Genomic DNA, 26,936 nt, shown 5'->3' on the forward strand with positions numbered 1-26,936 from the left:
TAGTCTCTCAATTCAAACTGAACACTGTGGATTACTTTTGTTCACCAATCATAATTAGTCACTACTACCATGTAATTTAATGAATAGTTTTCACAGACCCATTTCTTCAAGGTTACTATATAACTGTTTTTTCACTTCTAAACTTGCCAAACTGGGTCTAAAGCACTGCCAGTTAGTCACTAAACCCCCTAAATTCTAATACTTCCCCTAGATTGGATAAACAAAAATATGTATTATAGGTACCAAACACCCCATAAAATTGCTACATTTTAAGCTAAGTGTTTTAAAACTGTTACCATGTAAGCAAAACCTCTTACCTTACAACCCAAGGCTCTAGCTATCTTGTGGTCTGGCGAAACACTGTATAAGCCTATCAGCTACTAGTTTCCACCTCCCCCCAGCTAATGATACAAGGTTACTTATCCCCCTGTTGTAACTGCCATTTTTAAACTGCCCCAGTGCTCCTGGACCCAGTTGGCGACCTTCCCTTAGCGTGGTATGTGAAATACTGTATAAAGCTTTATTTTCTACAATTAAGTACTGAATTTGTAATAGATTTGTTTCTAAAAACTATATGGTTAAAAGGGTGACTTTTAATGTAACTATCTGAACAAATGCTCGGTTCGAACAAACGCTAGTGAGTGAACATACTGTTTACTGCCTACAGGCTTTATCTAGCGAGGGCATAAGTTGCATAAAGAGAAAATGTTCTAAAAGTTATTATGTTAAATAATGCAATTGATGCTGAATAAGGTGAATGTGTAGAAGTCTGTTCGTATTGTTTTACTGCTTATAGACACCATCTAGTGTGTATATGTAACAAATGTATTGAATATATTAGATGTTACTGGATATATGAAGCTAGATAAGGTGACCGTGTAGCTTACTGACAGAGCTTGTTGTTGGAGTTAGAGTGGAAAGGTACTAACAAATATATCCTTTACCAGGTGCAGTCCCCTCTTCTACTGCTCCCTCCCTGCAAGGCGCTCTATGCTAGAAGGACCCTGTGCAAGCACAAACTAAAAGAAAAAATTCTCTGCTAGTCCCTTCTTATCAACGGACGGCAAGGTTAATATATAACTGTTTTTTCACTTAAAAACTTGCCAAACTGGGTCTAAAGCACTGCCAGTTAGTCACTAAATCCCCTAAATTCTAATACTTCCTCTAAATTGGCTAAACAAAAATATGTATTATAGATATCAATCACCCCATAAAATTGCTACATTTTAAGCTAAGCATTTTAAAACTGTTACAGTGTAAGCAAAACCTCTTACCTTGCAACCCAAGGCTCTAGCTATTTTGTGGGCTGGTTTAGCCCCCGCTGAGCTCGGGCTCTTTTCACGTCCCACCCTGCCCCATTGTCCCACCCTGCGCCCCCAGTATTGCTAAATTTATACTATTAGGGCTACTCCCCTTTTCTTAATATCCAACCACCATATCACACATCATTAAAGGCCACTCCCCTCCTAAACCCAGTCTTCCCCTTCTCTCCTTACATTACATTCTTCAAACTATAAACCATGAAATGTATCACCTACCCACAAAAGTCTTACTAACAAAGCCACTGCTCCTTTGCCTACTACCTCTAATACTCACTCTATACCTCCATACCACTTATGAAAATCAACACTATCTAGGATTCCACTACCCAAAATGTCAAACCTCCACACCTAAACTCTAGTATCCAGGACACCATATAACCATTCCCCCTACTGACTTCCTCTTCTCCTGTATCCTATTGCCACAGTAGACTCAAATATTTCCTCACCAGAGTCAAACAATATCAAAAACTAATAAATAAACCTCTAAAACTCTTAGTCAGCCTACACTATAACTTGTTAATTGATGGAGGCATTCACCCAAAACCTGACCCTACCACTGCTGCGTAGAATGACTCCCAAGCTTCTAACCCCAGAAGCACTAAACCACTAAGCAGGTCCCCTAGTTCATTCCTAGCCTTTCACCTAAACATACAAAGTATAAACAACAAAGTTCACAATCTACATGCCCTCTTAGACGTCCATTCCCCAGATATACTCTGTCTCAGAGAAACCTGGCTAAAGCCCACAACTAAAGACAATGATGTTCTACCGCCGGTATATAACATAAGAACCGACCGGTGCACTAGAAAAGGAGGTGGGGTAGCTGTACTTTATAAACACACATTAAAAGTTACTAGATTACCCCTTCCGCCACCCAGCTTTGATAACGCAGAAATTCTTCCCACCAATCTACAAATTAATAAAAACAAAAATATAATTACTGTCTGTATCTATATTCCTCCAGGCAATAACAATAATACCCTAGAAGATATACTTCACTGGCTAACCACCAACTACCCTCAGGAAACCATTGTTCTCGGAGATTTCAATATCGACTGGAACTCATACGCCTTAGACTCCACTCCCAACCATATAAATCTATATGGGTTTATACAAATTATATCCTCCCCCACCAGGATCAGTAAACCCAAGAAAAAAGAAAGCATCCTAGATTGGATACTTATCAATAGTCATCCCCATAAGTATAAAGGTGGTACCCTCCCTGATGACCTCAGCGATCACTCTCTAACCTATATCATCAGGCATAAAACTGAGGATCCTCACCAGCCTATTCATAAAACCATTAGAAATAATAAATGCTTCAATCCCACCAACTTCCAAAATGAACTAAAAGCTTGTAACTGGTCTATCCTAAAAAGGCTGTCACTTGAAGCAGTAATATTCTTTAATTCCAAATTTCTTGCCATACTTGACTCACATGCCCCTGCACGAACAATTAGAACTAAAGCTAAAACTGCACCTTGGCTTACGAAGGATACCAAAGCAAAGATTAAACTAAGAAATAAAATATGGGCCACCTGGCATGGCACCAAAACCCCTCTAGACCATCTATGATATTGGCAGATTTGTAATGACACAAAAATACATTCTCCTAGACAACAAAAAACTACTATCATAATCTTCAACAAAGACACCAAAATAAACCTCAAAAGTTTTGGGCAGGTATAAATAAACTCCATCCAGGACAATCCACCAATCCCACCCCTTCTACCTCTACCCATAAATATCCTGAAGAGATCGCCAACACTTTTAATAGCTTCTTAACCGAGACTGTCCAGTCTCTTCCTAGCCAGCTAACACCCACAAGTACTAACTCCATCATAACCCCACCCGCTACCCACCTCCCCTTAAGTCTCCAACCAGTCTCTATCTCAATTATTCATTCCCTACTCAAAAAAACTAAAACTGACCACTCTATCTGCAGATCAACTACCTGCAGAGTACCTGCAAAAAGCCGCAGACGTCTTAGCTTACCCAGTCTCGATCTTGATCAATAGAACCATAGCAGAAGACTCCACCCCCTCCATCTGGAAAACCTCCCATGTCATACCACTCCATAAAGGTGGTAATTCTACAGAACTATCAAATTACAGAGACACTGCCATACTTTCACCACTGGCCAAAATAATGGAGAAATGTATTCACAAACAACTCTTGCACCATGTCCTATATAATAATCTGCTAGCTAGCTCACAGCATGGCTTTAGGCCTCACCATAGTACCTCCTCTGTCCTCATCTCCTTTTCCAATGTCATAAGCCATAACCGTAATAATAATAATAAATTATCCTCGGCCCTATTCCTCGACCTATCCAAAGCTTTTGACATGGTCAACCACCAACTACTTACCGCTACTTTGAAGTCTATCTCCCTGAATAACCAGTCCATTCAGTGGTTCCAATCCTATCTGAATGACAGACAACAGGCTGTCATATGGGAGGGTAATCTATCTACTCTACTACCCTTTACCCTTGGAGTTCCCGGGGGCTCTATCTTAGGACCTTTCCTCTTTTCCATCTTTATTAATGACCTACACTCTACCATTCCAGATGCTACATGTATACAATATGCAGACAATTTCACCTTGATCTGCACAGCCCCTACCCCATCTGACCTGCATATGCCATCCCAGAAAACATTTAACACAGTTGAGAACTGGTTTTCAGACCGTCGCTTGCTCCTAAACCCAGAAAAATACTAAACTACTTCTCTTCTCCCCCACTCGCAGGTCTACACCATTCTCCTTTATGATTTCCTCTAATAATGGAACTATTATTTTCCCAGATAACCATACTAAACTCCTAGGGGTAACTATTAATAACCTTAAATTTGACGTGCACATCAATCAAACCATTAAAATGGTTAATAGAAAACTAGGCTCCCTATACAGAAATAAACCTTTCCTTAACTCACTAGCTAGGACTGCCATTGCCCGCACTTATCTTCTCTCCACCCTTTTCTATGCCTCTTCCATTTTTACTAACTTAAATAAATCTGAGCTATGCAAACTCTCACGCTGTTATAATCACATTGCTAGATTTGCCACTGGCTCCACTTACAGAACTCACCACTGCCATAACCTCAAATCTCTAGGATGGCTAGAATTGACTAGCTCACTTCAGTACAGTCAACTTGTAGTAGCCCACAAAATTCTCAATCAACCAGATAATACCCCTGCACTTAAAAACATCATTTACCCCTACAAGAACACCAGGCAACTGCGCTCTTCTAACAAGCTACTAATCCAAACTCTCAAAGCTATCAACTCTGCTGCTGACTCCTTGTTTTCCAACTCTGTAAGCAATATTTGGAATTCTCTTCCAGCTGATCTAACACTAGAACCATCACTAAACCAATTCAAGAAAAAATCTCAAAAGGTATCTCATGACTCACTGGCTTTGCCCCTGCCAGAATCCAGACTAACTCCTTCTATATATACTATAGCATATATAACCGTATTGTAAGTATTACCTAGCTGCTTCTACCTGATTGCCTGCAATCATTTAAGATTCAGCTATGACTAATAATAATTGTACTTGTACTTCTAATGCTAATTGTGAATGTAATTGTTTTAATGTGTGGATCTTTTCTCCGCAGGCCTCCGCTGAAAATGGACATATATCCAGTCGGACTATCACGGTCAACAAATGTAAAATAAAATAAATTCATTACTGAGGTATAAGCTGCATCTCTTGTGCTCTACCATACTGTTTTTACATTACAGTTTTTTTCTTCTACTTAAGATCATAAAAATCTGACACTGCAAATTCTTCTGACAACTTACCACAAATAATCAAGGTCAAGACAAGAAATGAACTTAATTGTGACTCTCCATTCTTATATGGATGTAATCACAGTAAAACCTTTTGATAGCTACTACCACTATCAGTAGTGACATGCTATAAACCCATACCACAATGAAACATCCTTGATAAGAACACTAGTTTACACTATAAGCACAAACAGGTAAAGGGTTATGATTGGGTCTCCAATTGTAATGGTATTATGTGCTCGAGACATGGATGCCAAGAAATTCACCTTGGCAGCGTGAAACCCAATCGTAACTATTTGCAATGCATGTTGTTTTTCTACTCCATGTATTACCTGATTAAAAAAAACATGAAAAGTGTTTTATCAGATCGGAAAGCCAGCCAGTAATGAACTTGGTGAGCCAGACACATAGACAAAGCAAGGGAAAAAAATCATGGACAGGTTTTCAAATATTGTCCTAATTTAGTTACTTACAGACTAGTGTCTGTAAACATCAGTGGATATAAGAGGACAGATATTCAGGGAACGAAGAAACATTCCTTCCCTTATTTCCGGCTGTCACAGAGCTTAGGGAGTGTGTCCCATTTGTTACACACTTTTGAAAGTGCTATTACAGTCTGGCCTTGCGTTACAGTAGCGTGTTTATCTTTTTTTTCCAATTTTGGAGCGCAATTATGGTGGCCCATGTACTACAACAGAGTCTAAAGTTGTTCAGTGCTAAATGAGAAAAATGCAATAAACATAAAGATGATTTTAACAATTCACACAAATCATGACAGATGATGTATAATGAAAGGAGACGTGGCTATAAAATCCATGAACTTACGAAATAAAGTTACCTTATTATCCACAGTAACTGATGGCAGTTGACGAGGCATGCTTTGTCTCCTTTTTATGATACTTTTAGGTGTCCTTCCCCACCTTTCTGTGTTGCTTTTGTCCTCACGTCTCACTTCCTTCTCTACCAAATAATCAGACTGCTTAGCTGTGCACTTTAGCTCACGTTTGGCACTTCTGTAATTTGTTTCTGAATCAACCAGATCAACAGAAAATTCTTTCCAGTCTGTTCTATTTTGTGTGTCAAAGTCCTGCCCACTGTATATTTTGGTAGTTGCATCTTTACTCTGTAAAAGTTTCTTTTTATTCCATCTGTCTGGGATATCAGCATCTACAGATATTTCGTCAACAGACATTTCTATCTGTTCAGTTTTATTACATGAAAATCTTTCATTTTTTACAGAATGATCTGAATATTTTTCATCCTTGGACAACTGTATAACAGACTCATGTTTCTGCTTAGCATTTGTATAATCAGTTTTAATAACATGTATACTACCAGATAACACAGTACTAGGTTTACCTGCTAAAGGACTATTTTTAGATTCTGTCCCACTTAAGGATTCTATTTCTGAATCTCCATGCTTGTTTTGCATTTTAGGTGCCAGAACAGATGACTCAGTTCTACTCTTCCGACTTTCTTTCCATGATTGCAGAGATAAACTACTCTGGTTATAACTTTCATCGGCAATATCTATATCAGTGTGCTTCTGCTTGGGTTTTTTTATTTCTCCCTTTTCATTCCAGTCATAACCACAAGAGGAGTTAAGCAATGACAATTTGCTTTTCTGTTGATCAAAGGATGATTCTTGTGGTTTATCAAAGCTTTTACCAGGAAGATTACTGGGAGACAAGGGCTCACTTCTATATTTTGCCATTAATGCATCAATATCTAGTATGCCACCAACCTCACTGTCTGGTTTCCTCACTGTGGTATCTGTATGAGCAAGTTCCTGAAACTTAAAGCTTCGATCCACTCTAGTTTCATTGTATGGAGATGTTTTCATTTCAGACGTATCCTCACCAGATGAGCTTTTAATTGATTTTTTCTTATAATCAATTACAGCATCAACATTGAAAAATCTCTGCTTACGAAAATCAGGCTTGGGATGCATTTCAATGTTGTCAACTACAACAGATGATTTAGGTTTGTTTGCAAATGGCCTATCAACATTTTCTGATTCTTTAATTATCTGTTTTTCTTCTTTAATATTGTTCTTCCTGTCAACTTGTTCATAATGGGCATTATCTAAATATTTAAAAGATGTTATTTTGGATGTTGATGCCTTACTGGACACTGAACTCTTGTAAGATTTTATTGACTCATCTTTGGTTAGATCACTTTCGGTGTGATCACATTTACTTATCTGGTCAACTTTGATACTCTCTAAAGAAGGTTTCTCATAGTCCAGACCTTTTGCATTGTCAGGTAAGTGATATGTAACTGCAAAGTATGTTGCTTTTGGTTCATGTGGAAACTCATGCTTTCCGGGTTCATTTGCAGTGGTCTCACAACTTTTAACATTTTCAGAAAACTTTGTCACCTGCATATCCTGGTTTGTAGTTTTAAAGCTATCAGCATTCTGACTCTTCCTAGATGATGTACTCATTGCTACATCATCATAAGTTACGACATTCTTCACAGGAACATTAACACCTCTGCTATTCACATGTGCTGGTAATCTTTCATCTTCATCACCAGTGAATTCTTTGCTAGTAGTTGGCTTCCTCCACCTTTCTGTACTTTTCATATATGCTATGTCATCACTAGCATTCTTAACTGTTTCTCTCTTTTCTGCAGCTGCTGACTGCCCGCCTAGAACTGAATCCTTTGAAGACTTTCTACTGGAGTCCAAACTTTTATACGTAGAATCTGCTTCCCAATATTCCTTTTGTCTAAAAACTTGCATTTTTTCAACTGTACTGCCTGAGACTGCATTTACAAGCAAGGCATTTTCCTGCTTACCACCTGAAAGGTGTTGTGCATGCACAGAAATCCAGCTATAGTCTGAAGAGTCTGTATTGCTGGATCTCTCTATCTTAGGAGCAGACTGTTTTGCAATGGGTGCACCCTCCCAGGGCTTCACAGTGGAAGCTTCAAAGAACAATGGCTTCTGTGAAAAAGTGTTAACCATTACACCAGAGGCTTGATGAGAAGACCTTATTTCCTCAAAACCACCTTTAAGCTTTGCTTTACAATGCAACTCAGAAGACCCTTCATTCTGTTTACTCCCATAACTCTTGGTTTCTTCCTCGGGTAAACACTTTGCTTCCATTTTTGGAATATTTGTCATATCAGCTGTGTCAGCACAGGTCTGTGGATTTTGAGCTCCCTGGTTTTTCTCATACATTGTCCTAGATTGCGCACTGTCACAACTACATCTGTTATCCAATGACTGCGACTTCTCAACAATAATAATTCTGGAACCTTCTGAAGGCACATGTTTATCAACTCTGAGATATCTTGGTTCAGCTGTTACATTTTCAGGTGAAAATGACAAAGAATCTTTTTCATCAGGTTTTACTCTTTCTTTCTTGTTAAACGATCTTCTTGCTCGAAGTGTTGTTGCTTTGTCTTCTGTAGCTACTGGCACATATTCACTAACCGCTTTTTCACTAACAGCGTGGAATACATGCAGCTGTGGTTCAATGCGCTGATTCCAAGAATCTTTACAAGAACCAGCTGTATTCACTTTTTCAGTTAATGCATTACCTTGTGTTTCTACTGAATGCAATTTTTCATTAGAATATTCAGTTTTTTTCAACTGCCTTGAGCCGCTTTCAGAGTCCAGCTGATCATAATTTCTATCATACTTCCGTTTAACATCAGTAATATTAGTCTCCTGTTTTTTCTTAACCTTTCTGTCATCTTCATAATTCCCTACAAATCTAGCAAGGTTTGTTTGAGTCTCAGTTCCTTGTGATGTCTCATGTCGTTCAGCTGTACTTTCAAACAGCACAGCCGTTACTGTTTTAAATGGTATATCTTCTGCAGTTTCTATTATTCTAGAATCGTGAAGCTTCAGACCATCTGTGGAAAAGTTAAATGAGGCAGAATATGTATCGTTATCTGTCATACTTGTTTTGGCAGTAGTTTCCTGTTCATCTTGTTTGCCCTCATGTGTTGGTCTTTTAACACTGTGAAGACCAGAACTGGAAGTTCGTATTGACTGGTTTCTCCTCCAGCTTCCTTCAAGAAGTGATGAATTGTCCTTCTGTTTTTTGAGACCTTGTACATCATCTTCAGTCTATGACAAAAAAAAAAATGAAACAAGGGTGTTTTAAGTTCTCAAATGATACACATTTTTAAATATTCTGCAGTTAATTATACCCATATTGCTAAAAACAACTGGACAGGCCAAAAGGTTTTTGCACAGTGTTTACTGAGGAAAATAGTTAAATGCAGTAACAAAGTGACTAGCACAATGTTTATTACATAAATAATACACAAATATACTCTAGTTTATACTTTTTTAATGTTCACTGCATGTTCTGGAAAGAAAGGACTAAAGCAATTCAATGCTAACATGAATTTGTTATGAAACAATACTGGTGTATTACAAATAACATATAAAGCCTTCATAAAATGTATTCATCAAAAGCTCAAAAACAATGCAATATAGATATGTATATGTTGTATGTACATACATTTAAACTATATATATATATATATATATATATATATATATATATATATATATATATACATACATACATATACACACACACACACACACGCATATATGTATGTGGATCTATTTCACTTGACCTAAAACCCAGTTGACCGACACCCAATTGACCTAAATTTTATTTGACTGACAACTCATTTGGCTAACTCCCATTTCACTGACAGCTTACAATGCTGAATTTCAACATACTAAATCTTAAACCATAGACAAGCACACTTAGAACACCAATAACTACCTTTTCGAGAACTTTAAAACTACTTACTTACCCTCAACATAAATGGGACAATGTACAACCAAACTAGGTGGGGGGCTATGCACCCCACACCTCCCCTAATTATATATACTAACTCCAGGATTACACTACAGTGGGGAAAAGGGCATATACCTTTAACTTGTCTTACAGTACTCTACACGCTGCCACTACTGCTGGGAACGCACAAAATATTCACCAAATTACTTTGGATACTTCCCATAAAAATGTAGAGAGACAAACCCACATTTAGAAACAATAGAACACTACTTTCTACATGACTATCAGAATTCTAACACTCAGCACTGTACGTTACAGTAATTCTTTTTATCACAAGCAAGTCACAGGTGAAGGAAAACCCACAAAAAGTCTATGTCTGAAATGTTGGTAAAATGGGAGTTAGTCAAATGAATTGTCAGTCAAATGAAATTTAGGTCAAATGGGTCTTATTCAAATGAGCTTTAGAACCACTAAAAGAAGAACGAAACCAAGAAAACAAAACTCCAGGCAGAAAGCAGAGTCCAAGTGCGTTAAAATGTTTAATCCAAGTGTAGACAAGCTCCAAAAAGGTTAATAAATAATATAAACAGGACACAAAGATGAAAGTTAAGTGCGCTTTCACTCTGCTATTGCAAAGCTTCCTCAAAACAACCTATAACAGCATTCAGATCATTTATATACCTAAATGGTAAATTAATTAATTGGTTGAATTAATTACCTTAAAAAGGTATACCATATATTTACAAAAAATCATAAACAAATCCGACCAATGCATAAACCCTGTTTTAATGTACAATGATGAATATGAAATGTACATCCATGATATTTTACAAGATTCACTCCCAGTAACCTTTCTAAATATAACCACAAGGCTTTTCCAACTACTCAATACTGCTCTGAACAAGGTGAATGACACTACCCATTCTAGTATCAAAGCTGTAAAGATATGTGAAGGCCGTCAGCCTAACTAGATAGAATTTTGCAGATAATTCTGCCATTTGTAAATATTAATATAAACCACAGGATTGTTCCCTTAAATGTGAAAAGACTGTATTGGATATTGAACTGCAAAAAATGTAACAGTGCACTCTGCTGTAGGAAAGCTGATAAGTCAAGCATTTTATGACTGTTTTGATCTCAGGACTCAGAGCCATGGTGTCTGAACCAGCAGATTATTTCTGTTGTTTTGAGACTAGAGTTAATTGCTTGACTTTACATATATATAATGTCTTTAATTGTTGTAGTTTCCTGACCAGGTGCAAGCTTACTAAAAATGTTAATGTAGAGTTGCTGTTAGCTTGGGAAACCAGAGAATTGTTAAGAATGATACAATCTAAAGTAGGATACATCATCAATTTAAAGGGCTTTGTCAGAGATGGAGCATTTTGCATTTGTCATCAGAATTGACCACTCACCAGCACTTGCTTTGCTCTGTCTGTATGTAAGCAGGATAATAGACTTTAGTGTCTCTCCTAGAAATAGATGGAAAATTGTAAGTTTAGCCTAGCTGTTTTCTATATTTGTCAGTCTATTCTACAGTATTGTTTTAAGCATTTCCCTGTGATCTCTGAACTCTTAACTAGCACTGCGCTGAATTGTGAAGATTTGCCTTGTTTAATTATTTATTAAATATTTTTAAACTTTTCAACTGTGGCTGTTTTACGTACAGGTAATTTAAGCTCTAGAGTACATTTCATGTATATAGTGATACTGTACAAAGCCACTCCAAATAAGCCTTGCTGCTCAGTCACACTTACCATTTGGATAATATTGCACAGTAATACTTTGTCACCCTTTGGTAAGGGCCTTTTTAGTAGCTGATAAGCAAGGGTCCTGGTCACAGTGATTACTACCTTATAGCCTGGACAGAAGGGGCACAGCTAGTGAACCCGTGCCAGCCTCCCCCAGGAGCGTATGTGTGGTTGTATATAAATCATATCTCAAAGTGTGTGTCTGTGTGTGTCTGTGTGTGTGTGTCAGCAACTTAGGCAGGGACATAAAGCACTGGTTGAACAGAGTGCTAGGAATACTTGGCTTGAGACCCTAGCTAAGAACCCCACTCTGGAGAGAAAGAGAGAAACCAGCCCAAGACTGACTGATCTCTGTGTGCTCTTAAGGGAAATTGTACTTCCTGCGTGTGTATTTGTTATCCTTCCCAATGTGGATGCCCCCTTCACTGGTGTTAGTGGTGAGGATTGAGGCTCCTTGATTACTGGGCCAGTGCACAGGCATCATATATTAATTGGTAGCAGTGGTGGGATAGAGAATTCCTGTAACTTGTGTACAATGATCACTGAAGGTGCTTTTGTACTCTAAATCAGCCACGCAGTGAATATTCAGAGTTCAGATCACAATTGTTTTATTTCTTTTGATAGCTTAGTCAGGGACAGCAGGCAAGCATGTCAGCAGAGGAGTATGGCAAGCTGTTAAGGAGCCAGTTGGCTGAGATGTGCCAGGCTAAGGGACTGGTGCACAGGAACCAGACTATGGCAGACATGATTGCAGCTTTGGTCAAGTTGCATCAGAAAACAGCAATCAGGAGGATGATTAGACTGGCAGTGGAGATGTACAGCACTCAGAGAACGGATAGCTCAACCTTTCTGCAGAGGACTTACAAATCCATCTGGAGCAAAAGAGACTTGAGTTGAAGGCCAGACATTTGGAAACAGAAGCATAGAGTCTGACGTCTACAGGCTGAGGAGAATGAGAAAATGCTATGCCTGGAAGCTGAGAAGAAAAGACAGAGGTAGCATGAAAAGGAGATGCTGACTCTGCCAGAGTCATTGTGGCAATGGGGAAGGGAGTAAGTGGAACCCAAAAGCACAAAAGGTCAGTAAATTTCTTCTGCACTTTAAAGAGGGGGATAATTTTGATAGTTTCATTCATATGTTTGAGAGGGTATGTAAACAGTATGATGTTGGCCAAAGGCACTGAGTATGGTTCCTGCCCCCCTTACTCCATGGTAAAGCTGTAACTATTTTGTCCAAAATGTCTGATGTTGATTGTTTTAATTATACTGTTGTTAAGAATTGTTTAAGCTAATACCTGAAACTTATAGGAAAAAGTTGTATGAGCATAGACTCAAGGCAGATGAAAGTGTGTGTGAATACGTTGCTAAACTGAGCACTTATTTTCATAGGTGGGTGAGTGGATGTCAGGTTACCACTTTTGAAGGGCTGGCAGACCTTTTGGTAAGGGAACAAGCCCTTAGCACTTTGCCTGAGGATCTGGTTAGCTGATGGACAATGTGCTACTTCAGATGAGTTAGGGAAGAAGGGAGACCTATACCTAGCAGGCAGGGCATCCCTGCACAGGAAAGGGACCCTCAAGTACTGCCCATGGGTCTAAAGGAATCCATGGTGGGCAGCCCAGACTGCTCCAACAGAATCTGCCAGTAGCAGGGGAAACCATAATCCAGGTACATGTCCAGGACCTAGGATTAAATGTTTTGAATGCAACCAGTGGGGCCATGTGGCATACAGATGTACATGGAGGCAAGGTGGGGAACAAAAGGTGAGACAGCCAGTAAGTGGGAAAGATGAAATGCAAATAGTAGGGTATCTTGAGACAACAGGGGTACCAAACTACTATCCTACTGATGTCCTGATAAGGAAGGATTTTGATGAGGCAGTACCATGTGTTTATGCAGTTACACTCAAGTCAGGCTTCAAGATAAGCATGTGGGGCTGGAAGTCTGGGGGAGACCCAGAAAGACCATACACTTGCAGCCAGGACTGGTGAGGTGGTTACTTTAGGGAGGGAGCTACTCTGTAGCAATGAGACTGAAGGTGAGCCACAGCTGCTTGTGGGTACTGATGTCCCCTTGGGCAGAGTGACTGCAAAGGTAAAGGTGAGTAGTAGCACCCAGGCTGACAAGTGAGGCACCGCTGTCAGGTGATGCCAGGCTTCCTGTCAAAGGGGAGCTGGGAAGGGTTACAAAGAGAGTGTTGAGACAGACTCAGCTCTCAGACCCTACATTGCAAGGCCTGAGGCAGGTAGCTAATGAGGCACCTGATCCACAAGGGAAGGGGGGAATATGTATACTGGGAGAAAGGGTTACTGTATAGAGAGTGGACCCATGAGGAAGGACTAGAAGGTGAGAGAATACAGCAGTTGGTAGTACCTAGAGCCTATCATCTTGCACGTCTAGCCATAGCCCATGATATTCCCTTTGAAGGTCGTATGGGCATAAAAAGTACAGAGAGACATATTATGCAGAGCTTTTATTGGCCTGGAATTTCCAGAGATGTAACAGGGTACTGCAGGACCTGTGAGCAGTGTCAAAAGGTAGGCAAGGCAGGAGACAAGGTGAGAGCAACTTTGATGCCTTTGCCTGTGATTGAGGAGCCACTTCAGAGGGTAGGTATGGATATTGTGGGACCTCTGAGTACCCCAAGCTCCACAGGGAAAAAGTATATCCTAGTGGTAGTAGATCATGCTATAAGATACACTGAGGCAGGGGGTTTGTCCTCCATTGAGGCAGAAAAGGTGGCAAATGCTTTGTTAGAGATTGTTAGCAGGGCAGGTTTCTCAAAAGAAATGCTAACTGACAGGGGTGTCAATTTCATGTCAGACCTGCTGGCTTGTCTTTGGAAGTACTGTGGGGTGAAGCACCTGAAGACCACCCCCTACCATCCCCAGACTAATGGTCTTGTTGAGAGGTTAAACCCTACAATCAAGTCCATGCTACGGGTATTTGCAGAGGGAGTGAGACAAATATTTGCCCCATCTGTTTGCTTACAGAGAGGTTCCCCAGGAATCCATAGGTTTTTCACCCTCTGAGTTGCTGTATGGGCATAGGGTGAGGGGACCTTAGATTTAATTCCTGATGAGTGGGAGGGTGAGTGTGAATCTCACAAGGCATCTCTTGTGGCATATATCCTAAACCTCAGGACAAGGCTCAGGGAACTCATGGGTTTGGCCCAGGAGAACCTGGCAGAAGCCCAAAAGCAGAAAAAGGTCTGGTATGACAGGAATGTTCGAGCCAGAGAGTATGTTGTAGGGCAGCAGGTAATGGTTCTCATTCCTGTCAGATACAACAAACTGCAAGCAGCTTGGGGGGACCCTACAAAGTGGTAAGAAAGGTAAGTGATGTTAACTACATGCTGGAACTGCTAGGCAGGAGCACAAATTTACCACGTTAACATGATGAAACCTTACCATGATTGGGAGGCCCTTGTGCTGAGTATTTTCAGTGGATTGCAGAAGGAGTCTGAGGGAGATCTGGTGACTTATCTCCTCAGTGAGGCTCGGACTGACACCTCAGTGGAGGGGGTAGCAATGTCCTAGTAGCTATCTCTTTACCCAAGTTCAAGAAATCCGAACAGTGTTACAGGAGTTAGGGGACGTGTTCACTGGGAAACCAGGGTCTACCCACCTGGTGCAGCACCAGGTGGATACAGGACACCAAAGGCCTATTAGGCAGGCCCCTTTATAGGGTCCCTGAGAGTATCAAACAAACTCTGAGGCAGGAGATACAGGAGATTTTGGAACTAGGGGTAATTCATGAGTCCAACAGTCCCTGGGCCTCCCTAGTGGTGCTGGTGCCAAAGAAGGAAGGCAGCTCCAGGTTCTGTGTTGGCTACAGGAAATTAAATAGTCACATAGAGTCAGATGCTTACCCCATGTCTACGACAGATGAGGCCCTAGAGCAGCTGGGTGGGGCTAAGTATCTTACCCACCATTGATCTTACCAAGGGTTACTGGCAGGAGCCCTTGACTCCCAGTGCTAGAGAGAGGTCAACTTTTGTGAGGCCTTTTGGCTTGTATGAGTTCACAAAGATGTCCTTTGGGATGAAAAATGCCCCAGTGACTTTCTAGAGGCTGGTAGATCATATCCTAGCAGAAGCAAGAGGGTTTGCCCTTGCTTACCTAGATGATATTGCCATCTACAGCCATTCCTGTCAAGAGCACCTTCAACATGTCAGGGAAGTGATGGGCAGACTACAGAGGGCAGGGCTGACCATTAAGACCAGCAAATGTCAGGTGGGTATGGCAGAGGTCTCCTTCCTGGGACACAGTGGGGAGTGGTAAGATCAGGCCAGAACCTGCCAAAGTGGAAGCCATTCGGGCATGGCCTGCACCTGTTACCAAAAAATCAGGTGAGGGCATTCTTAGGGACAGTAGGGTACTACAGAAAGTTCGTCCCCAGTTATAGTACCATAGCTGCTCCACTCACAGACCTGACAAGGAAGAACAGGCCGGTTAAGGTAGTGTGGACCACAGCATGTGAGCAGGCACTCCTGAAGCTTAAAGAATCTTTGGGAGGACCCCTTGTTTTAGCCAGTCCACATTACAGCAAAGAATTTCTTGTTCAGGTGGATGCTTCAAACAATGAGGTGGGGGCTGTACTTAGCCACATTTCTTGAGAGGGAGAAGAGTACTCAGTGGTTTATCTCACTCGTAGGCTCCAACCCAGGGAGGAATGCTATGCAACTGTAGAAAAGGAAGGTTTAGCCATAGTGTGGGCACTGCAGAAACTTCAGCCTTATCTGTACGGAAGAAAATTCACTGTAGCGACAGATCACAATCCCCTAACATGGTTAAACAGAGCCAGCCAGCAAAATGCCAAATTGTTAAGATGGAGCCTAGGGTTGCAAGCACATATGTCAGTGCAGCACTGCAGTGGGACTAGCAATGCCAACGCAGATGGGGTCTCAATACAGGGAATGAGGTAAGGTATACTCAAACCTAATCCTCTCGCGCAACGCTTCTCAAGGGTCACTTGAAAAACTAGCTTGAGTTTTCTGGGGGGGGGGGGCACAGGTTTGTTCTCTTAAATGTGAAAAGACTGTATTGGATGTTGAACTGTAAAAATGCAACAACAGTGCACTCTGCTGTAAGAAAGCTTACTAGTCAAGCATTTTAAGACTGTTTTGATCTCAGGGCTTGGAGCCATGGTGTCTGAACCAGCAGATTCTTTCTATTGTTTTGAGACTAGAAATAATTGCTAGATTTTACATATATAATTTCTTTAATTGCTGTAGTTTCCTGAACAGGTGCAAGCTTACTAAGAAATATTAATGTACAGTTTCTGTTAGCCTGGGAAACAGAAGAACTGTTAAGAATGATGTAGTCTAAAATGAGTCAGCAGGATGTATTATCAATTTAAAGGACTTTCTCAGAGACACAGAGAGAGAGCATTTTGCATTTGTCTTCAGAACTGACCACTCACCAACACTTGCTTTGCTGTGTCTGTATGTAAGTAGGATCTTAGCCTTTAGTGTCTCTCCTAAAGATAGACAGAAAATAGTAAGTTTAGTCTAGCTGTTTTCTATATTTATGTCAGACTATTCTACAGTATTAAGCATTTTCCTGTGATCTCTGAACCCGTAACTAGCACTGCGTTGAATTGTGAAGATTTGTCTTGTTTAATTATTTATTAAATATTTTTAAATCTTTCAACTGTGGCAGTTTTGTGTAGAGGTAATTTAAGCTCTAGAGTACATTTCATGTATATAGTGATACTGTACAAAGCCACTCCAAATAGGCCTTGCTGCTCAGTCACACTTACCATTTGGATAATATTGCACAGTAATAATTAGACACCCTTTGGTAAGGGCCTTTTTAGTAGCTGAGAAGTAAGGGTCCTGGTGGCAGTGATTATTACCTTATATAGCCTGGATAGAAGGGGCACAGCTGGTGAACCATGCCAGCCTTCCACGGGGGTGTCTGTGTGGTTGTATCTAAATCATATTTCAGTGTGTGTGTGTGTGTGTGTGTGTGTGTGTGTGTGTGTGTGTGTGTGTGTGTGTGTGTGTGTGTGTGTGTGTCAGCTACTTGGGCAAAGATACGAAGTGCTGGTTAGACAGTGAGTGTGCTAGGAGGACTTGGCTAGGGACCCTGGCTAAGGACTCCATTCTATAGCTGTGCCATTGGGGAGTCTTATTGGAGATCTGGAGAGAAAGGGAGAAACCAGCCCCAGACTAACTGTGATCTCTGTGTGCTCTTAAGGGAAATTGTACTTTACTGTGTGTGTGTATTTGTTATCCTTACCAATGTGGACGCCCCTCACTGGTGTTAGTGGTGAGGACTGAGGCTCCTTGATTACTGGGCCAGTGCACGGGCATCACAAAAGCTATAGCCAATGTTCTGGCTAATAAATGCAGCTCAACATTCCACTCCCCCATACCACAATGTCACCTCTTATGATTTTTTTTTTGCACTGCTGCTCACATTACCATGAAGGACCCAATCATAGAAGCTATTACTAAAACTAAAACAACATCTCCAATATATCAGGCTTCCTAGCTGTTAGCACAAAGCACATTACTGCTGAATCCTCTACTTCAAACGTTTTAATCTCAGCATTTCCTTATGGTGTGTGATTAAGCTCTGAAGATCAATGGCTGTGGTGCCACTACATAAGGGCAATGTTTATCTGGTTTTGGCAATTGCATTCCCATTACCTCACTACTTTGACTAACATCTGCTACATGATTTTATATATCAATCTAATTAAGACAGAGACAAAATTACTTATTGGTGTAGGTGCCTTTGTCTTGTGACTTGTACTAAGGACCACACTGGTGGGCTCAGCACGTGGATCGACACCCAAGACCTCTATACAGATTTCAACCTCCATATGCAAACTATGCGGGGATGCTGCATTCCCTGCACTGATGATAATGCGAGTGTTGGATCCCAAGGCTTGGGAGGAGGCTCCATAGCTGACTGATGGCAAGAAGGTTTTAACTCGTGAAGTATCAGTCTCCTGAGAGGTCACACCAGAGGCCTGAGTTGAAACAATTAAGTAGTGGGGGGGGCTAAGAAGGTGCTTCCTTTAAGATGAGTCCGAGTCTTTGGGGGCTGTCAGACTCTGAGGTAATATCTGCCTCCCATAATCTCTTCTCCTTTGAGTGCTTCTCTAAAGACTTCTTTTTCTTCGGTATATAGTCAAGAGTTACAGTTAGTACACTCAGTAGCACACCTGCCTTAGGTGTACAAGGCTGTGGGTTCTATTCCCACATCAGGCAGGTGAATTCATTTCCCAGTACTGATACTACAGTGCAGCATGAGTAGGCTGCTGCACCCCTGAGTGCTCCATCCTTCAAATGAAACTTTAACCAAAGTCCCATCTGCCTGAGCTGGTGGAAGCTTAGAAGGATGAAAAAGATTGAACGCTACTATCTCGCAGAAAAGAGGTCATTGGCTTAATGGGACTAACCTGGTCAACAAACAGTAAATAAATAAAATCATGGTGGACCAATTTCAGACTTGCATCCTCTTCAATTTAAGTTTAAATAAGGCAAACTGGTGACATATGGGTAAGGTTGTACTCTGGACAAGGGCAAAAAAGGCAAAATATGGAAATCTCTTTGCAGCATTTGCTTCCTGCCTCTAAGAACATCATTATTTCATGACATCTATAATATAACTGGAAAAAAATCAACTACAGTATAGACAAAGACTATTCCCCAATGGGGTAGATACATGACAACTCTGGGTTCAGGCCAATCTGAAGGACTGAAGATGCGACTAGAAACTCAAGAGGCTCAAACTGTGGCAAGAAAAATATGAATATGGTACTGACTAAAGCCCCTTTATACTACTGATGTCAGTGAGGGATGGAATCCCCACACTTGGATAATGAAGGGAAAAGAGCACAGGAAATTATGCCAGTCACAGGGATTCCAAGAGTCAGTAATGCAACAGTGAATTTCACAGAAAATGACTTTTTTTGCCAAGTGCATGCTAACTGCAGTTGCATTGGTATCTCTTAATTTTTATATGATACTGGTAAGACAAAAAAAAGGCATTTTTGTCATTTGAGTTCTTCAGTGGTTGGGAAATCTTTTCAGCTATACTGCACTTTTCACTGACCAAAAACAGTCCAGTGACATGCATTTACTCAGTGAAAGACACATTTAACTAATCAGAGCCCAACAGATTAGGTGCTAGAATTTCAAAGATGACACCACTTCTAACTATACTTTGAAACTCTTCTATTAAATGACCAAAATAAATTAAAGATTTAATTGAAATGAAATAATGAAATAGACTGATGCAGTTCTTAATTGTTATCCAACTACTGATACCTTTATCATTAATGTAAATTTTGTTAGCTGTGTAACTTATAAATGCTCTTGTTTTACTTATCAGTGCATTGTGTACTGTTAATTTCTCATCTCACTTTATACGTAATACAGAACTATTTGTATTCAGACTGAAAAAAATCAGGATCTCAGCAGGAGATTACTTACCCGGTTAAACAGAAATTAGGCAAAAATTTAATAACACTTCTCATGTTCATGTCATATTTACAGGATACATTTTATTTTTTATTTTTACTGCAATTAAGGTACAGAAGAAACTCAAAGCAAAACACAGCAAAATGCAAAGTTCCAGTAAAGACAAAAACACAGTTGAATAAGTAAATTTAGTGTAACCATAGATATTCAAATGACCACTACTGCAGTGGCCTTAGTTACATGGGTTATATCTTGCATAGATTATAAAAGCCCACCAGCCAGCCAGCTTCCAAAGCTTAAGAGTACCTTCCATGTGCTCAAACTGTTAGTGCCTAGCCCTTCACAGCTTTCATGCCAACACAGAGATTGAGAGAGGCTACAGTCCTGAAAGGAGTCAGTGCTAAGAAAGTAAAAATGAAAGTCCTCACCTTGGCGGCAAAAACATACAAATGGAGGGAAGTATTGGCTACTGCAGCAGTGATCATTTGAATATCTACTGTTATGGTAAGTTTATTTGTACAACTGCACATAACAGTGGATATAAAAAGTATACACACCCCTGTTAAAATGCCAGATTTTTGTGATATAAAAAAAAGAGACCACAATAAATAATTTCAAAGCTTTTCCCCACCTTTTATGTGACCTATAACCTGTACAATTTAATTGAAAAACAAACAAATCTGTTAGGGGAAAAAATATAAAAAATAAAAAACGTACAATAAGCTGGTTGCATAAGTGTGCACACCCTTAAACTAATACTTTGTTGAAGCACCTTTTGATTTAATTACAGCATTCAGTTTTCCTGGGTACACACCTGCCATCAATTAAAGAGACTCTGATTAACCCCAAATAAAGTTCAGCTGTCCTAGTAGGATTTTCCTGACATTTACTCAGTTGCCTGCTACAGTAAAAGCCATGGTTTGCAGACAGCTTACAAAGCATCAAAGGGATCTTATTGTTGAAAGGTATCAATCAGGAGAACGGTACAAAGAAATTTCCACAGCATTAGATATACCATGGAACACAGTGAAGTCATCAAAAAGTGGAGAAAATATGGGACAACAGTGACTTTGCAAAGAACTGGACGTCCGTCCAAAATTGATGAAAAGACAGGACAAAAATTGGTCAGGGAGGCTGCCAAGAGACCTGCAGCAACACTGAAAGAGTTGTAGGAATTTCAGGCAAGTACTGGTTGTGTACTACATGTGACAACAGTCTCCCATATTCTCGATATGTCTGGGCTATGAGGTAGGGTTGGCAAGATGAAAGCCTTTTCTTACACAGAAAAACATCCATGCAAAACAATACATCAAGTCTCCCAAAGGCATGTGGGAAAATGTGTTATCGTCTGATGAGACCAAGGTTGAATTTTTTGGCCACAATTCCAAAAGGTACGTTTGGCACAAAAATAACACTTTGCATCACCAAAGGAACACTATCCCCATGGGAAGCATGGTGGTGGCAGGATCATGCTTTGGGTTTGCTTTTCTTCAGCTGGAACTAGGGCTTTAGTTAAGGTGGAGGAAATTACAAATACCAGTCACTTTTGGCCCAAAACCTACAGGCATCTGCTAGAAAGCTGAACACACAACAATAACCCCAAGCATACATCCAAATCAACAAAAGAATCGCTTCACCAAAAGAAAATTAATGTTTTGGAACGGCCCAGTCAGAGTCCAGACCAAAATCCAATAGAAAATCTGTGGGGTGACCTAAAGAGGGCTGTGAATAAGAGATGCCCTTGCAATCTGACAGATTTGGAACACTTTTGCAAAGAAGAGTGGGCAAATATTGCCAAGTCAAGATGTGCCATGCTGATAGACACCTACCCAAGAAAACTGAATGCTGTAATTAAATGAAAAGGTGCTTCAACAATTAGTTTTAAGGGTGTGCACACTTATGCAACCAGCGTATTGTACACACACCCCCCCCCCCGAACAGATTTGTTTTTCAATTAAATTGTACAGGTTACAGGTCACATTAAAGGTGGGAAAAGTTTTGAAATGATTTATTGAGTTCTCATATGTTTATATCACAAAAAATAGCATTTTAACAGGGGTGTGTACAATTTTATATCCAATGTATTAAGTGCACTGTGTTCATCATCTCAACACTGCTGCAGTAGCCTTAGCCATATGTGTAGACTACTGTAACTTCAGTAGAGTAGAAAGATGAAGGGGTCCAGGAGCTTCTGCAGAACTGTCCTTGCCTGCTCTACACCTACAGATAGAATCTAGTTTGTAGTGCTTTGTAAATGTATGAGTGGAAGACAAAGTCACTGCTTCTAGAATACAGCTAGAATCCAACCCTTTTCAAAGGGTCACAGAAGTAGTCAGAACTCTATTAGAATTGGCCCTGACTTTGTCTAGAAGTCACTTGTTATGATGAGAACAAACAGTGGTAGCCCGGTGCACGCATTCAAAGAAATTGTCTAGACACTGCCCTTTATCCTTACCTTTGTAAGAGACCAACAGATGTTCAGAAGCCCTGAAAGATTTTGTCAATATAGTATGTAAATTGCCTGTGGACATCCAGAGTGTGACTAGTGTTTTCTCCCTTATTTTTAGACACTGGAAAGAAAATGGAGATGAATAACTTGGCTTAGTGTAACCTCTGAAATGATTTCTTCTAAAAGTTATCAACTTCTGCTGAAACACAAGGTGGGATGATTCACCATAAGAACCTGTAACTTAGATACTGCTCTGATTTCTGCAATAAGGGAATGTAATACTGTTTTCCAACATAAAAACTTTACCTCAACTTTGTAAGCATGTTCAAAAGGAAACAATACAAGTTTTTCTAAAACAATATTAAGATCCAACGGAGGGGTCACTTGTCTACTAGGTGACTGGATGTGTAATAACACTTTCAAAAATAGTTTCACAAGAAGTAGGGTAAAAAGGGGGATCCAGGGGCTGATGAGCAGAAATTGCTGTGTGATTAACTTTGACACATGAACAAGAAAGGCCAGAGGTTAACAACTCAAGCACGTAGTGAAGAACCACAGGAAGCTAAGCCTTAAAAAGGATTGTGGTTCTTCAATAGGCATCAACTAGAAATGTTTTTTCCACATATCAAGTATATGGTTTTATAGTTGTAGGTTTCATCTCCTTCAACTTCCTTCTCCAGGTCCTTAGAATAAAAATATCACAATTCTATCATCCAGGGAGTCCACTGAAAATGTTGAACACTGGAAGCATATCAACACCCCACCCTGACCTGTGTGAATAAATCCATTCTGTGTGGAAGCTTGTAGCAACTGACCTTGGCCAATTTCAAATTCAGATAGAACCACTGCTGAATGGGCCAAAACGGGGTCAACATAATTACATTTAGAGATTCCTTCTATATCTTCAGAAGCACTCTGGTAATCAGAGGAAATGGGAGAAAGGCATATACAAACATTTCCATCCATGGGAATGGGACGCATGTGTCTTCTAGGATACCCTGCAAGGAGTGCTGGATCAGAAGTTCTTTAGCTATCTGTTTTGACTGGGGGCAAGCAGATCTACTTGACGATTTCCCCTCAGATGGATTACTTCCAAGAAAACACCAGGTGCAACTTCCAATCGTGTCTCCGTCCTGGCCTTCCTCAACTTATTTTCCAGAATTTTTCACTATGATGGAATGTATGCAGACTGCCTGGAGGGACAACAATGAAGTGAGTTTCTAGATCCCAGGCTATCACAGCTAATCTGCAAAGTGGGTAGAAATTGTTCCCTCTTGTTTGTTGATGTACCACATCACTGTGGTGCTGTCTGTGATTACCAAATGAGGGTCTGGACTCCAGAGAAGGTTCAGAGAATTGAGAGCATTTATTTGAGTTATCATTTCCTTGGCATTTATGTGTTTCAATTTACCCTGTTTGTTCCACAGATCCTGCACTTTTGCTCCCTTGAACATAGCTCCTCAAGCAAAGTCTGAAGCATCTGTCATTACAGACTGAGCGGGGACTGGCATGGAGAAGGGAAAACCTGAAGAGAAAAATTATTTACTCTCCAATTTAAAACTTTTTTTTTTTTTTTTTTTACAGAAAACAGTACTCAATTTTGAAATGATAGAGGGTGCTGGTGCTGAGTCCAAACTGACTTGACAAACCACTTAATCTTTCTCATGTGAAGTCTGGAAAAGGTAAGCATTAAAACTGCTGATGCCATCAAACCCAGAAGTTTGAAATATTTTCTTGCAGATGCTGGAGTCTGGGTTGAAAATATTACAAATTGTTCCCTAGAACTGTATAGTATCTTGAGCAAGGAAAGACAACAAAAGTGTTGCATCTAGAAGACAAATATCATGTGAGCAGAAATGAGAAGATTGTCTTTTCCCTGATCACCTAAAATCCCAGGCTGTGAAGTAGCATTATTACTAAAGTCAAAGATTTTTGACAGGATGTGAAAGAATCTGCAAAAATCAGGCAATCACTTAAGAAAGGGAAAATGCAAATGTCATACAACCAGTAAAGTACAGTTGTGTACCTACCATAAATGTAGATGTTCGAGTGTATTCACTGTTGCAGTCATTACAGTTGGGTTATCCTGCTGGCAGGCTACCCGCAGTCGGCAAGAGTTCCAAAGTCTAGGTCCGGCGTCGGTTGCTGTCACCTCCTCCCTGACGTCAGTGTGCCGGGGTATAAAAGATGCAGCCGACGCCATTTTCTTCAGTTTTTCTTGCCCCAGATGTCAGGTGCCCCTAAAAAGGTAGGCTAAATTATGCCAATAAGCATGCATACACAAAAAACTTTTCCTTCATCTACAAGCAAATACACCACACATAGGTTGTATAGAATAGAGAAGTATAAGTCCCAGCAAGGAAAAAGGGGGATGGTGGGAGGGTAACTTGGACTGCAACAGTGAATACACTCGAACATCTACATTTATGGTAGGTACACAACTGTACTATGTTTCAGTCATTACAAATGGGTTGAATCCCAAAGCTAAGGATGGGAGGCTGGTGCTAAACAGGATTCGGAGAAGCTATCAGGCCCTGCAGAACTGCAGTGGCAAAGCCTGCCCTGGATTTAGAGTAGAGAGGTAAGTGATAGTGCTTTGTAAAAGTATGCACTGAACTCCAAGTTGTAGCCTCTAAGATGTCTTTGGTTGGTACTCCTCTGAGGAAGGCTGCTGAAGTGGCTGCTGCTCTGGTTGAATGTGGCCTAATGCCCTTAGGCACTGATTTGCCATGCTGTGAATAGCAGAAACGAATGCAGTGGCCTATCCACTTTGAAATAGTCTGTTTCGAGATAGGCTTTCCTTTTGATCCTGCAGCATATGCCACTAGGAGTTGCTCAGTCTTTCTGAAAGCTTTGGTTCTGTCCAAGTAGAAGCGTAGCTGCCTGTGAATGTCCAAAGAATGTAGCAGTCTCTCACCCTTCATAGGTTCATACTAGGCTATCTGCCCTAGGGCATTTATAACCCTAGCCAGAGTGTGTTTGGCTTTCGCCACCCATTTTAAATGAATTTTGCTATGCCCTTTTTCGAGGTTAGTATACTGTGCCTCTGTCTAACAATGACACAGAAGTGATACCCGGGGTAAACCTACTATCTCCCATCCACTCATCAAGATTCCTCTTGAAGAGAGTCAATGAGGGACTCTGCCTAACCTGGACTGGGATTTTATTCCAGAGTGAAGGGAGCCTCTAGGTTATGAATCTGTCCCTCCAGCATGTCCTATTTATTTCAGTGCTGAGGTTCAAGTCTCTTGAGCGCGTTGCTCGATGGGATTTGGATTTTCTGAGGTACAGCATGTCCATTAATTCTGGGTTGGACATGGCTTTATACATCAGGCACAGATCGCCTCTGAGCTGGCGGTTATGCCACTGAGTAGAGCTGGAGTTTCTTTAACCGGGCATTATATGGCATCTGTTTGAGCCCTTTGATCCTCTTGGTGAGGTACTTTTGGGGTCTTTCCAGTTGCTGCAGGTGTCTGGTAAGGTACATCCCAAAAGGGGCATTGTACTCTATTATGGGCCTGATGAGGGATGAGTAAAGAGGCACGATGACCTCCCCTGATCTAGATGTGAATCCCTTCATGATTAGGTGGGCTATATAAAATATTTTTCTAACCACTTTGGCCACGTGGTTGTCAAATGAGAGATTGCTATCAACTTGGGTCCCCAGGTCCCTAATTACTTCTTCCGTACTTAATGGATTACCACCTATGTGGTAATTTGTGGGCACTTTGTTTTTGCCAAAGGGAATGACTATACACTTTTTGGCGTTTAGCTTGAGGCCATGGCTCTGGCACCAGCTGTCTGTTTCTATGAGGCCCTTTTGTAGGATGCTTGTGTCGGCTGGAGAGTCTATTATGGCACCCAGTTTGCAGTCATCTGCGAACTTGGTCAGCCACAGTCCTTCCGTGTTAGCCTGTACCTCTGAGAAATATATACCGAACAAGAGAGGTCCCAGGACTAAGCCTCGTGGGACGCCACTTGTAACTGGTTTGGAGTCTGACATGGCTCCAGCAATTCTAACCATGTGGGTTCTGTCCTTGAACCAGTTTGCAACCCGGGGTTTATATTTAAGCTGGTGAGCTTATCTATAATGCCCAAGTAGGGTATTGTATCGAAGGCTTTTGCGAGGTCCAGGTAGGCTGTGTGGACCACCTTCCCCTCGTCAATGGCCTTGGTGACTGTTTCAAAGAAATCAACCAGGTTTACGAGGCAGGATCTGCCCTTAACAAAGCCGAACTGGGTAGGATCCAGTGTCTGTAGGTCCCCAATATCTTTATTTATGAGGTCCATGATGATCCTTTCCATAACTTTGCAGACCAAGCTAGTCAAGCTTATGGGGCAATAGTTTCCAGGATCCGTTGAGGCACCACCTTTGTGGAGAGGGACCACTGTTGCTGTATGCCACTCT

General features: G+C 40.7%; 1 protein-coding gene across 2 annotated transcripts in view; it reads right to left on the reverse strand.

The window, feature by feature from the left end:
- Nucleotides 1–26,936, reverse strand: part of KIAA1671 (KIAA1671 ortholog) — a 2,688,721-nt gene that overhangs the window by 1,315,552 nt on the left and 1,346,233 nt on the right. For both annotated transcript variants that reach the window (XM_044068487.1, XM_044068488.1), the window contains exon 6: nt 5,953–9,198. In XM_044068487.1, the coding sequence (XP_043924422.1) occupies nt 5,953–9,198 (3,246 nt within the window). The remainder of the gene's footprint in view (nt 1–5,952; nt 9,199–26,936) is intronic.

The sequence above is a fragment of the Protopterus annectens genome, chromosome 4.part0 (assembly GCF_019279795.1).
Source record: "Protopterus annectens isolate FY-2018-M chromosome 4.part0, PAN1.0, whole genome shotgun sequence".
NCBI lineage: Eukaryota > Metazoa > Chordata > Ceratodontiformes > Protopteridae > Protopterus > Protopterus annectens.